The sequence below is a fragment of the Elaeis guineensis genome, chromosome 4 (assembly GCF_000442705.2).
Source record: "Elaeis guineensis isolate ETL-2024a chromosome 4, EG11, whole genome shotgun sequence".
Lineage (NCBI taxonomy): Eukaryota > Viridiplantae > Streptophyta > Magnoliopsida > Arecales > Arecaceae > Elaeis > Elaeis guineensis.
Genome location: NC_025996.2, coordinates 18,552,942 through 18,568,380, shown reverse-complemented (window position 1 = coordinate 18,568,380; position 15,439 = coordinate 18,552,942). Strand labels below are relative to the sequence as shown.

At 36.4% G+C, this 15,439-nt stretch overlaps 1 protein-coding gene across 1 annotated transcript; it reads right to left on the bottom strand.

The window, feature by feature from the left end:
* Nucleotides 1-230: 230 nt before the first annotated feature.
* Nucleotides 231-4,031, bottom strand: LOC105043584 (uncharacterized). Its single transcript, XM_010921159.4, is given in 7 exon segments — nucleotides 231-436; nucleotides 528-597; nucleotides 1,953-2,059; nucleotides 2,164-2,256; nucleotides 2,259-2,286; nucleotides 3,651-3,706; nucleotides 3,790-4,031. Coding segments are annotated over 7 exon segments (516 nt in total). The 5' UTR covers nucleotides 3,875-4,031; the 3' UTR covers nucleotides 231-359.
* Between the last annotated feature and the right edge of the window lie 11,408 nt (nucleotides 4,032-15,439).

Here is a 15,439-nt window from a genome sequence, read left to right as displayed (position 1 = left end):
TATTTAATAAACCAGAGTTTAATAAATCCATAAAATATTGGTGCAACCGTTCAAACTGTGTGTGTGTGTGTGTGTGTGTTGATGAATGGTGTATCCTCAGTAGGAAGGGAATGTGAAAATATATTCATTAGGATAACACAGCTTGTTGCATATGCTATCGTGTTAGGAACAAAATTCAATCATAAAATTAAGGAGGAAATCTTCACAGGACTAAATGGACAAAATTTTCTCCCAAAAAAAAAAAATTCTTTAGTATATTGACCGATTTACCGTCCAAAAGTAACGCATTACTTCATTTGATACAACATGTCAATACGTAATTTCTAGATAAGTAAAGTACTGCAGCTAGCATTACAAACCTAGGGAACTCTCCTGGTAGACATGTTCTGTACCAGAGTGACTGTCGTGATGATAACAAATATTTGCAACACCATGCCTGGTAACAGCATAAAATGGCAAGAGTTCAATAGCAAGATTTGTCATCATATAACTCATAACAAATTCAAAGAGAATAGTTTATAACTCACTGAGTAAAACATGCACAGCCTCAATAAGTTCATAAGTTGACATGGCCGAAATGTTGTGATTATGGACAACCTAATAACAATCAAGTAGTGTCAGAAGGATTAAATCATGTTATAAATGTCCTCCTAATAATTTGTTTTTCAAAAGAAATAATTTTATGCAAGTAAATGAACCTTTTGGACCAGTAAACAGTGTTTTCATGTTAGGGATACAAACTTGTTAAATTTGTAAACAAGATGCATCCTTTTTTTGAGGGTTGAAGGAGGGTATTATCCGCCAAATTATTTAGGAAGCGGAAGGGTAACAAAATTACAAGAAGAAGAAGAAAGAAAAACAAAAAATAGAAGAGAGAGAGAAAAAGGAAACAGAGAAGGAAACAAAGTAAATTAGATGCAACACAATGTTCATATATAAAATATACCAAGTACTTGATCCTGTTTTAGTGGAAGAGATGAAATCATCTAGATCATGTGGTATATTTGAAACACTAAAGCTCATCGTTTTTTTTTCTTTTTTTCACTAGCACCATATGTGGCTGGAGTTTACTTTTCAAAATGTGAAATTTGCAATTCCACTTATCAATTCCACATCAGCTTATAGTCTATGACTAATTTTTAGACCTTTATACCCAACGTAAATAGCATAATCATAATCATGCCATGTTGACTCTTATTGTTTTATGTCCTTTCCTATATATTTAGGAAAGAGTAACTACCTAATTGACTTAGAGAAATATTCTTCCAGCATGAATTCAGGGCGCAAGATACATTTCAGAGGCCTTAGGATGCATCTGTTCTCTCTGCAAATGATATTTTAGAGGATTGTGTGGTCCTGTTTCCTACATTAAATAGAACTCCTTAAAACTTGATTCTAGCACTTGCATCACTGATTCTAGGGAAATTGTTGTGACCTTAAGATTTTGATAAAAAAGGATTATAGAAAGGAAATTCTAAAAAGCAACAGAACAAGGGAAATTTTGGCAAGTAATGGGTGATGACATTTTCAAAGGGAAACAAGCACAAAGGAATGGAGAGGCTCATGGTGAGCAAGGAAATAAGTGGGGCTATTACCTAGAGGAGTAGTTGGTAGGACCACAGTCTAATGTGACATTTCTTAGGCATCTCAGTAGCATACTACATGGTTAAAACTGAAGAACTAGAGGTTGATGAATGATAAGTGGGTCAAAAATAGGGTGTTAGAAAGAATACAAACTAAGATTAACCAGTGAAGATGGAGCTGAGTACGCTATAGAGAACAAGGTAAGACTATCAATAAAAGGAAGGAGAAAAGCAAGGATGAGAAAACAACAAAATGTGGAAGATGTTAACATCTAGTTAGGAAGTAATCCAATATAGCAAGCATGTAGAGAAATAAGCAGTGAGCAAAATATTTGAATTAATAACAATAGTGTAATGAGCCTTCTGTACCTTCAAGAACATTTCACTTCTAACCATGCATGCAACAGCAAATGCAGTCGCAATAGATGACATGCTCATGTAGAGTCTCAACAAATTAGCTCGGCTGCGCCTCCGGCCTATTAAAACACAAAAATCTAACATAATTCCACCTTTACAGCTTTATGTCATCAAGTACTGTAAAAGCAACCACTTGAGAAAATAATAAGATTTTATGGCATACCTACTTCTCCAATTATAAGAGAAATAAAGCCAATAGTGGTTGATAGGACAGCAAAACTGTTAACATTTTTTACTTGTAATGTAGTCAGATACCCCATAAAGATCCAATCACTTGATTAACAGTCTGCAATTAACAGATCCAAAAATAAATTGTTAAAAAAAAAACTCAAAAGCAGTTCTAAAGACGAGATCGTAAAGGCACATCGCATATCAAAATAATAATCTCATGGACCGGGTAAACAAACAAAGGTAGAGAAGTTTAGATTAAATAGATCCTATCAGCTAAAATATATAGGACCCACCAAAGGTTATGTACGTAACTGGAACTTTACTACAAAAAATAGGTCCTAAGCACAATGAACTGCACTGTTCTGAGCCTTATGCAAACCCATAGCAAGTGCACATAGCTCAAGGCCGCATGGTCATGGGCTGAAGCCAATGGATGTCATGTACATGTGGTAAGGATGTGCCAAGTATAGTGCACTACATTGGTTGCCCAACATAAACTTGACTCCTATGTAATGCTGATGCCCAGAACATAAGCCTGACTCTTCTATATATTGATGCAAGTCATTTATGCAAATATTATAAAAAAGTCACCGAAAAGAAATGGCAATCATCAGAAAGATCACAGCCTAAAAAAAAAACAATCAATTCCTAAGCAGAATAATGCATCATTGATACTGGATATGGATAGCAATTTCAGATCTCTCAAATATCCATATCAACATTCCACAAAGCAATTCTTAACTGCTGGTTAGAAGTTGTATAGCACATTTCAGCGGGTAAGACACGGTAGTTCATGAACTAGTTCTGTTTAGGTAGGACATGGTAATGCACATACATGAAACTATTCTATCGACTTTAAAGTCAGGACCATATCTCACAATGTTGCAAACCTAGCTTCAACTGTTCATAAAAGCAACTGTGATATGTGACAGGAAAACCAATTATCTTTTCCAGACTGCTCCAAGGATAACCTACAACAAATTAAGATCCTTGTCCTATAATGACCACATCAAACAAGGCCATTCCCAAAACATAAGGGGTCTGTCACGGCTAAACCCCCGTATACATTGAGATGCAGGAATATCAGCACAGCCTAAATTATAAGACGTATGATACCAACAATAATTGCACCCCAAGAATGAAACTATCTCTTAGCATATACACAATATATTAAAGGGAAATTTAACCTATATTCCTGCTCTAACCCTTTTTCTTATCCCACGATATCCACTTAGAAACTCTATGATTAACATAACTAAATCATCAGACCTCAGATCTGAAGCGTCCAATCGCGGTGACAAGACATAATGAAAAGATCCAAAAAGAAGCATTTTAATTCACGCCACCCAAATAGATGGGATTGAAACTGCACGCATGTTAATGGTGATATTCTGTCTCCCATATCAACGGGAGAGAAGAAGTGGGAAAATGAGAGAAGAAATAAAAAAAAAAGGGATGGTAGGGTTTAAAGAATGGAACCTGGGCCGCAATCAGAGCTCGAAGGCGAGACTTCCCTTTCGCAACCTTGGTGTATCCTGTGATAAAAAAAAAAAATCCATCTCTCCCCTTTTCTTTACTCCTTGGGAAAAACAGAAAGAGCGAGTGAGAAGAAACTTACTGGAATCCACGACCATGCGGTAGGAGAAATCGGAGCCATCGGTTCCCGACGGCCGCCCGGAGACCGCTACCTTCCTCTGTTGCATAAAGGAGTATTTCTCTTCCTTCCTTTCCCTTCTTATCTGGAATCGATCTGCCGAACCCTTTTCTTCTCTGGCTCACTCTCCGCAGGTACAAAGAACCGGAGGCGCTTTTGTTTTTCCCCGATCGCTGGCACCGGCGACCGCTTCAAGTTTTCTCTTTTCCTTTTATCTATTTACTTTTTGCCATTGATTCGGACCGGACGATTCAAACCAACTGCCATATCGGGCTTAGGGCCAAATAGCACCAGAGCCTCACATTACGTTGGCATAGGCCAAAGGCGCGCTTGTGCGTTACATATGTAATATTGCTGTGATAATATAATTATAAAAAAATATAATTATTAAATAAAATAATAAAAAATTTTATATTTTAATATTTGATATGTATAATAATATTATTATAAAATAATAAAAAATTTTATACTACGGTGTTTGATATACAATTTAAGTTATATAGAATATAAATTAATTTTTTTAAAATATTTTTTTATTTATTGATTATTATCTGTTTTTTATAAAAATAATTTAATTTTGAAATTTAATTTATTTTTTTTGATGATATCATTATTATATTTTTTTTATTTTTATCAATTAAAATTATTTATAATTTAAATTCAAACTCCTGAAAATTCTGACAGCAATCAAATTTACTGTATTATTTATTTTTCAATAGACATGCCGAACAGGCATAGTAGATTCGTAATGGATTGACTGTTTTTTGACGCAGACTTGAATGGGTTAAATGCATTTCTACTTGGACCCTATTCACTTTAAAGCCGATACCCTTGGATTTGATGCTTTGTTCTTTGTAACCGTGACAAATATCGCATGTGCGGCTACATATAATACACCGCACATTTGTTCATCTGGTCCATGGAAGTCCGATATCATTATCACAAAACATTGCATGGAATCAATGGAAAATGTTATTATTCCATGTTATATAATTGCTATGGATCTTCTAAAGATTGTTGTTCTTTTTCTGATACAAAAAAATTGATGTTCTTTAATCATTGATAATATGTGATATAATTGCAATCTAATTTCATAGATTTCTAATTTTATGTTACAAATTGCAAATCTATCTAATTGTGGCAACCATATTTAGCATGTCTTTGCAAAATATTAAAAGAAAATTTCAAAAAGTTTTGTTACATTTAAATTTCACTGATGTTGCATGTATCATTGTTGTAAGTCTATCATTTATATAACTTTGAAAGTTTAAATCTTCATTATTTACTAAAGTTCAAAGCACTGCATAGAGACGGGGACTGAAAAACGGATTAGACATGGACCACATGGTGGCCTAGGATAAATTATAATAACAATTGATTTTTTTAATGAAGAACGGATTAAAAGTTGAAAACTGAAAAAAGTTTTTGACTTGAAAATTTAAAAAAAGTGAGAAATATTAATTGTTGTGAATAATGTCGAGGTAATGAACTACACCCACTGGGATCCTAAAGAAACACATTTGTCCCACATGAAATTTCGACATGTATGGAGGGCAATACCAAACGCATGGATTTTTACTAAGAAACATGATAATTTTGGATTCGTTTGGTTCATAAAAAATTGGAGAAAAGAGGTAATTCCTGAAAGTAAAAAAAGGAGCTTCTTATTTTGTTGGAATTTAAGATGAAAGAATAAAAAAAAAAAATTTATGAGAAGATACTTTCTATATTTCATGAAAAATAAAAATTCATGAAAGAGATGTATTTTGAACTTTCCATGGAATGAGATTTGATGGTGCTTTTTTTTTTAAAAATATTTATTTAAGATCCACAACTAAAATTTTATAAAATATCAATAGATAGTTAAGATAAAATATTGAATAGTGATATAGACTAAGATCCATATTTATTATATTAATATTATCTTAATATTTATATCTATATTATTAAAATTATTATATTAAAATATTAATATTAAATTAATAAAAATTATATTATATTAATATAATAAATTATTATGATCTAATATTATATTATAATATATTAATATTATATTTATATTTATATAAATATATTATTGTTGCGATCAATCTCCTGTTGCACCCATTGCCAGAGAAGAACACCTGCAAAAGAAGTCCACGCTGATCGAAATTATGTCCGATGGAGACCTTCTGATGTTTAAGTCAGTGGGGAATGGTGAACAGCAGATAAGATTTTTAGAGAGGTAGAGTATTAGTTCAGAAGTATCTTACCAATGCTGTTCATTTTTTTTTTTTTTTTATAAACAAGTTGTTGGTAAATATTTGTAATGGTTAGGCATGTGGGTTCTGTTTATTTCGACATTATGTGATCATAGGATGGGCAGTTATTCGATAATCGTGAGATCATTATTGGGATGTGGGTTCGAAAAAATAGTTTGATATTCAGAGAATTCGATCGATTTGATTCTGACTAGTCGATTTCGACTACATGTCCAGGTGTCATCGACTTTGAGCCGTTCACATGGATAGAGGTGAGGTGGCATGATATGATAGTAGGTGCATCAAACCGTCCGATCGATGGTCGGTTTGATATAGCCACGTTCGAAATCTAAAGCAGTTTGGATTTGAATAATTTCATCTCGACTATTGATGGATTCTATATATATATAATGTCACTTTCATTTAGATTTTCTGCTGCATTCTGAGAGTCCGAAGGTTCTTTTTGTAGCTACTGAGGTTCTTGTTGAGTTTCAAGTCGAGAGATAGGATTTTCAGATCCTTTTTTAGCCTTCAGGTTAGACTTCTCCTTCCTTCTTCCTTCTCTTGCTTTTCGAATTTTCCGCCATTTCTGAAGGCTAGAAGCAATAAGAAGGATAAACTAGAGTAGAGGATAATAGACCTTCAGGTAGAGCACTCATCCTAAAGTCTTCTCAGAGTCGACGATTGACTAGTTTGGTTGGCGACTCTCTTTCGGATCTGACGGTAGAGGTTTCCTCTCTGATCGAGCCCAAGTCATTCATCTTCGGGAGCAGTACTACATCTCGAAGCAGTTTCAGTTGTTCATACTGGGTCCAGATGGTCAGGTGATCTTCCCTTCTCTGGATCAGGTCGCTTTTTATGTTGAGAACCTTCGAGCTGGGCTCTGATTCTTGATTCCAGAGTTTATTCGAAATATTCTTGATTATTACCGACTTTGCCCAGTCTAACTTGCGCCGAATTTCATTCGGCTTCTTATTACTTTTGCTTTATTATGTCGTATGATCCCGATCGAACCTAAACTTTCTCTCTTTCGTACTTTCTTATTTCTTCATCCTCATCCGAAGGCTAAAGACTGGTAGTTCTTCAGTCCGAGGAAGGATCTGTCTTTCATTACCGACCTTCCATCTTCCATCCATGATTGAAAGATGTAATTTTTTTTTATTTTCTCTTTTTTACCTTGAAATTTTTCTTCTACTTAGGGGAATCTAAGGACAAACCCGAATGAAAATAGTTGGGTTGATGAGATTGATCGAAAAGACTTCCTGCAATTGAAGGATACGAAAGTCCCCTCACAACAGGAGCTGTTGACAGAGTAGTCTCTCTACGACACCGGACTTAGTTTGACACTTGCCATAGGTATAATATAGTTGATCTTTCATTTTCATCATCATTTTTATTTGGCTTCGAATTTATAACTAAGTTGTCTTTTACTTATAGCTATGCGACGTACAGCACGACTGTCGACGGATGAAGTATGATGGTTTGCTGCTAAGAAGAGGCATACTACAAGTGCTGGTCCTTCCCAGGATCTGAAGAAGGGTCGGACTGATAATCTTTCAACATTCGAATGGATGGCGAGATCAAACGATTGACCGCCTACTAGAGAGCGAGGGAAAGCATCGGTTACTTCGATCGATGATGGGTTGTCGACGAGCTTCACTGAGCTTTTTGACATTCGGATTCTGACTGATGAGTTGGCTTTGGCAAATCCAAAGTTAGCCAAGCGACTCATTGAGGCTGCGCTTCTTCCGACTGATAGAAAGAGCAAGAAGAGTTAGACGATATTCGAAATGTTCTCATCCTTCTACCCGACAATCCTCAGTATAAGTCGGTATTTTACTTTTCAATTATCTTATAACTTATTTTCCTAACTGTTTTCTCTTCTTTTCAGCTGGCGCACGACATGTTGGTGCTGGAGAGTGATTATCGGAAGATTGCAAACTTCCATCGAATGTGGAGCGATAAGGTTTCGATCACGAACGATGAGAGAGCTGTTGCCATTGAATAGCTCCAGACGGTAACTAAAAGAGAGAAGATAGCGGTTGAGTAGAAGAAAGAGCTTCAAGAAGAAATCTCCTATGCTAAGGTCGAGTTGGAGTCGATCAGAGCCGAATTGGAGTCAGCTCAACAAAACATCAAGTCTCTAGAATCTCGGATCAAGAGCAAGAAGCACTCGATCAACTAACTTCGGAGGGAGCGTGATGGCTGTATCGAGGAGCTGGAGAATGAATGGAGATGGCATCGGGCCATCGAGGAGAGGTTGGCACTGGTCGATGCAAAGTCGGCTTCCATTAAGGAGGAAGTGTAGTCAGCAAAAGATGCTTTGAGTCGGGCCATCAAGAATTTCAGAGAATCATAAGACTTCAAAAATAAAATTCTCGAGGGTGGATATGTCTCCTATTGCATCGGTTATGCAGACCACAGGGATGCAGTCAAAAGATTGTATTCGGATTTGGACTCGAGCAGCATCATTGCCCCTGATTTAGGAGAAGAGACTGTCGAGGAGATTACGCCGACTGAAGTTGCACCGACTACACTAGAGTTTGCTCCTATCATTGATGAAGCTGTACCAGAGTCGGCTACTATCGAAGGCTATGAAATCGGAGCTATGGAGGTTACCGACACAACTGAAGAAGAAACTGACTGGTAACCAGGGTAGATATCTTTTTTTATTTTTTGTAGTCGGATAATAGTCCAATTTTGTAATCCTTTTTCCAATGAATGAAAAGATAATTTTTTTTAAGTGTTGAGCTCATTTTCAATCTTGATGTACGTTGTTGTTGATGTCGTTGAATATCAATCAGATTGTCTATTATCAATCGATGTGTCGAATATCGATCAGTAGTCGTAGTAGAATAGTTTGCTTGCTAGTTGGATATCAGCTGACTTAGCTTTTAGATAATTTTTTTTAAATACTTAATAGATAGTTGCAAGTCGAATATCCTTCGATTGACTGAAGTCGAGTAGGTATACTTCCTACTCGATCAGAGTCGAGTCGGCATAATATTTCATCCCACTGTAGCTGAATTGGTATGAGTAGTCATTCGACTTGAGTCAGTTTCTATAGTGGTTCGATCGAGATGTGGTCAGTACATGTTGATCGATTATTTATCGATCTGATGTCATTTTTGTAGATAACTGAATATTTCAAGAAGATTCAGAATCTCAATATTTCATTTCAAATTTGTATATGTGCGAATAACTTTACTGATAGTATACTTTCAGATTATTGGCATTTCAAATATGAGAAATAGTTATTCCATCGAGAGTTTCTAGTCGATACATACTCAAACGAAGTACTTCGATCATCTTATAAGGTCTTTCCCAGTTTGGAGATAATTTTTTCTGATCTAAAGGTTTTGAGACTTCTGCCTTTCTCAAGATCAGATCTCCTAGATGAAAGATCTTCAGCTTGACCTTCGTATTGTAGTATCAGGCTATTCTCTGCCGATATGCTGCCATCTGAATTTGAGATTGCTTTCAGACTTCTGAAAGTAAATCCAGATCAACTCTTCGACATTCGAAATTACTCTACTCATTATACTATTCGACTCTCACTGATGGCAACCAATCTCGAGCGAAATTACTGCTTCTATTCCGTAGGCCAAGTTAAATAGTGATTCTCTCGTTGGTATACGTGGAGTTGTTCGATATATCTACAAGATCGGATATAATTCTTCTATCCAAAGATCTTTAGCTTTATTCAATCTGATCTTAAGACTATGTAGAATTATTCAATTTATCACTTCCACTTCACCGTTAGATTATGGATGGCCGACTGAAGTGAACTTGTGCATAATATGAAATTTCGTACAAAACTCTTTGAAGTTCTGATTATCAAATTATCGATCGTTATCCGTGATAATGATATGTGGTAAATCAAATCTGTATATGATTGATTTCTGGATGAAATAATCCTTCAATCGCTCAGAAATCATGTTGATAACTTTCACCGTTGGCCGATTGTTGATTATTTCCTCAGATTGTGGCTAAAGTTGTTGGTCGGTGGGAGATTGAGTCGGACGGTCTCATCAAAATTTTTTAAGATAGCCTCATCGAATTAGAGTCTCTATTTCATCCTTGAGTTGAATATATTGTTCGATATCGTGACTGTGATCACGATGAAACTGACAATACTTCTTCTTGTCGCGGCTCTTGATGGTGCTTTTATCAGTGGGGGATGACGCAGATACTCCTCTCCCTCGATCTCTATTAAGATCTGTGCACAGAGAGCAGAAAGAGAAATATAGAAGTCGTACCTGCTGCTATAATTGTTCGGCCTTGGACTCCATCGGCAGGGTGAAGCTTCTTTGTTGGTCGTTGACTGACTTGGTTCAGTCAGAGTTTCATCTTTCTTTCATTTCTTTTTTTGACATTTTTCTTCTGTTTGATACTGGTCAGAAGCACCCTCATTCGCATGAATATACTTGTATGTGCACTCCAAAAGTTTAGTATAGGTCTAAGGGAGAGTTTTATCCAGAAAATAAATAAATCTGGATCCCTTCAGATCTTTTTTTATGGTCGAGATGGCCATATCTTTATTGAAGTTTCTGACTTTAAGCATGGCCGTGTTAAAGCGAGTCACAAAGTCTCTCAGTATCTCTATCGCTCCTTGCTTGATGGAGAAGAGACTGTCTGATAATTGCGGCATCTTTCAGTTAGTGCTAAAGTGAGCCACGAATGAATATTCGAGCTGCTCATACTTTTCAATTGGAGATCAAAATTCCAGGCTTGAGCAGTCTTCCGAATAGTAGCCAGAAAGTTGATGTATAAGAGGGCATCGGTCGCTTTCTGAATCATCATAAGAATCTTGTAACTTTCCAGATGGTCAATTGGATCAGTAGAGCCGTCATATAGCTCCATTGTGGCATCTTGAATCGGGACGGGATCGACTCATCTAAGATATGTTGAGAGAAGGATTGAGCGATATGGAAGTCGAGGTCGTTGAAGGACTTCCGGCCTTTCACTTGGAGTCAGACGAGTTGGCGGTCGATCTTTTTAAATTTGCACTCGTAGTCATTGAGCCGCCATTGCTGAAAAAATCTAGAGGTTGAGTTCACTGAAGAACTTGAGGATTGAGAAGTGGAGGGTGCACACGACCTCTTTCCCTTCTTGATGCTATATGCACGGGAAGGAGAAGGATATCGCTGTGAATGATGAGTGGCATGGTGAGAATGTCGAGAAAGTGGTGGCTCGATATGATGAGAATGTCGAGACAATCATCATTCTAGGAATGAAGAAGGAGATCATCATGGAGGACGGCGGCTGTGCTTGGATGGCACTGAATGCGCCATCGGTTTCTCCATCAGTGGTTGCTGCTGCTATGTTTGTTGTTGTTGGAGGCTGTATACTGCCTCCGTCAATACTTTCATTGCTGCATTAAAGTATTAATTTGAACGTCCGTAGTGACTACAGGGCATAAAGAGCTGGGCAGTGCCATTGGAGGTGGAGGAGGGAGGTCTTTCCTATGAGAAGATTATCTTGTGGATCTCGTGGAGTTATTTTGAGCTCTGATTTTTATCATGATTTCTTGTTATCTCCTCATTCCTGGCGCGCTAATCAATTACGGCCAATCCCTTGTTGCGTCCGTTGCCGAAGAAGAACACCTGCAAAAGAAGTCCACATTGATCAAAATTATATCCGATGGAGATCCTTCAATGCTTAAGTCAGTGGAGAGTGATGAATAGTATGATAAAATTTTCAGAAAGACAGAGTATTAGCCCAGAAGTATCTTGCCAATGCTTTTCATTTACCTCCTTTTTATAGATGAGTTATTGGTAACCGTTTGTAATGGTTAGGCACGTGGGTTTCGCTTATTTCAGCATTATGTGATCATGGGATGAACAGTTATATCCACTACTAATCATGATATGTGGTCATTATGCATTTTCTGTGCTGGTGATTTTCGATATACCAACTCTATGTCGGTAGTCTAAGTGTGTCGACTATATATCGGCAACTGTAGAAACCCAAATGACCATCGATCGATAACTCTAATATGTCGATGGTCATCGATCATGAAGTCGGTTAAGTCATCATGGTTGAATTGTATTTGCCAAAGAAGTTGAGAATAGCCGACTGTTGGTCGGCTTATTGATTGATAGTTGGCGGTCTGTGCCTATCAGGCTGATTGAAAGTCGAGTGATGTATTGTAATTGAGATGAAATTCATTCTGGGATGTAGCTTTGATGGTTTATCGTTAATAATCGAAGATATTCGTTCGACCGACTGTGAATCAGAGAAGCAGACTGAATTATCCCAACAGTTGCCCCCCACTCCCAAGTTCAAGGTGGCCTGACATGTAGATTGACATGCGGCTTGACACGTTGGACAAAGAAAGTTGTCACATGCTATCTCGAGCATCGATTCGACTGCAGACATTAATGATTTCTTCGAAAAATGAAGAATCTTCAGCCGTTTTATCGCTTCGATAATCGTGAGATCATCATTGGAATGTCAGTTCAAGAAGATGATTTGGTGTCTGGAGAATCCGATTTATTTAATTCTGACTAGTTGATTTCGACTACGTGTCCGGATGTCATTGGCTCTGAGCCGTTCATGCGGATAGAGGATGTGATCATAGGATGGGTGGTTATACCCACTACTGATCATAGTATGTGGTCATTATACACTTTTTGTGCTGGAAGTTTCCAATATACCGACTCTATGTCGGTAGTCTAAGTGTGTCGACTATATATCAGCAGCTGTAAAAATCCAAATGACTATCAGTCGGTAACTCTGATATGCTGATGGTCATCGATCATGAAGTCGGTCAAGTCATCATGGTTGAATTGTATTTGCTAGAAAAGTTAAGAATAGCCGACTGTTGGTCGGCTTACTGATTGATAGCTGGTGGTCTGTGCCTATCAGACTGATTGAAAGTCGAATGATGTGTTGTAATTGAGGCAGAACTCGTTCTAGGATGTAGCTTTAATAGTTTATCGTCCATAATCGATAGATATTCGATCGATCGATTGTGAATCGAAAAAGTAGACTGAATTATCTCAATAGTTGCCCCCCACTTCTAAGTCTAAGGTGGCCTGACATATGGATTGGCATGTGACTTGACACATTAGACAAAAAGAGTTGTCACGTGCTATCTCGAGCCCCGATTCGATTACAGATATTAATGATTTCTTCGAAAAATGAAGAGTTTCCAGCCATTTTATCGCTTCGATAACCGTGAGATCATTATTGGATTTTCGGTTCGATAAGATTATTTGGTGTTCGGAGAATTCGATCGATTTGATTCTGACTAGTCGATTTCGACCATAAATCCGGATGTTATTAGCTCTAAGCCATTTACGCGAATAGAAGATGTGATCATAGAATGGGCGATTATACCCACTACTGATCATGGTATGTGGTCATTATGCGCTTTCTACGCTGGCGGTTTTCAGTATATCGACTCTATGTCGGTAGTCTGAGTGTGTCAACTATATGTCGGCAACTGTAGAAATCTGAATAACTATCGGTCGGTAACTCTGATATGCCGATGGTCATCGATCATGAAGTCGGTTAAGTCGTCATGGTTGAATTGTATTTGCCAGGAAAGTTGAGAATAGTCGACTGTTGGTCGGCTTACTAATTAATAGTCGGTGGTTTATGTCTATCTGACCGATTGAAAGTCGAGTGATGTATTGTAATGAAGGCGGAACTCGTTCTGGGATATAGTTTTGATGGTTTATCATTCATAATTGATAGATATCCGATCGATCGATTGTGAATCGGAGAAATAGACTGAATTATCTCAATAATTATTATTATTTATATAAAATTTAAAAATAAAAATATATAATTTTATATCTATTAAGGATATAATAAATATTTTATATAATTTTTTAAAAAAATTGATACCCAACTAATATAAATCACTAGATATTAAGTTATTTTTTTATGATTAACTGAATATATTAAAAAATAATTTTTTAGAAAAAAAAGATTCTTTCCGCTGGCCAAAGGAGTCCTTAACGGCTTTGAGAGCCCATTCCGGTACAGTTTGGCTTTTATGTTATGCCTCTCTTCTTTTAATTTACTTCTTTTTGTTTTGTCAGATAAATGGTTGTCCACGAATCTCATCATAAACGAATGATTTTGATGTATATATGCTAAAAACAGTGCAAGTAGTTCGGATTTTAATGTTGTAAACAGAAGACGGAATCTACTTTAAAATCCTTGAAATGATTTTTTTTTTTCTATAGGAACATAATTTTAAAATAATCTTTGTTGGATCCGATAAGGGACCATTATTTTATGTGCCGCTATAGAGAGAAGTCATGGATGAGCCACCCGGTGCATGGTTGAAAGCACGCTATGCGGTGGTAGACGACCGCCGGAGTGTTCACCGAAATCCGAAAGCGAAGCGGTGCTCTTCCGCCTTGGATGGAACGTTTGCCGCCCTCGAGATGTCTTCAAGTAAAAGTTTGAGCTGGATTTTTCTCAGAGCTTCCGGATGGAAAATTGAGTGGGAAATGAAGCACCAGAATGCGGCAGGAGTTATTAGCCCTGACTATCAATTATGATCTTATCTAGTCCATTAGGACTGTTTGATTAGATAGTCCCAGACTTGTTAATAGGCTGGACTGCCCACCCAACCTCACCGAGCCCAAAGCATTCTCTGGACAACGGAAATCTTTATGTACCGCCGGTAGTCTAGAAAATTCAATGCGGAGCAAACTATCTTATTTGATTGATCTGCATAATCATCATTTTTCAATACATATATAATATCTAAAATTTTATTTTTTTTTATTTAAAATTTTGAATGACGAAAATATTTTTTTTCTTTGAAAAACTTATGGCATACTATGTTTACATTATGATATTCTGCATCAAAAAAATTAATTTTTGTCCATAAGATACCATAATATGCACAAAATATAATATTTTTTTTAAAAAAATAAGAATATTTTCATCATTTAAAATTTTCAAACGAAAAAATAAAGCTGCAGACATTAAATGCGCATTAGAAAGTGGTTAGACAAAAATACTCCTTCTATATTATGATATTCTGAACCATATCATGACATCCTAGGCCATACTATGATATCCTGTATGTAGGAAGTCATAATTTAATGCAGAATTTATAATATGCATAAGATGTCATAATTTTGTGAGTCATATTATGACATCCTGTGTATAGGAAGTCATAATATGCTACAGGATGTCATAATTTTTTTCAAAAGATATAAATTTTTTGTCATATAAAATTTTTAAACGAAAAAGCAAAACTGTATATATTAAATGCATGTTGAAAAGTGTTGGCTACGTAAATCAATCACATAAAATGATGCACTTCAAATTAAATTTTTAACTACGTAAATCAATCATATAAAATGATGCATTTCAAATCAGATTTTTAACACCGACCATAG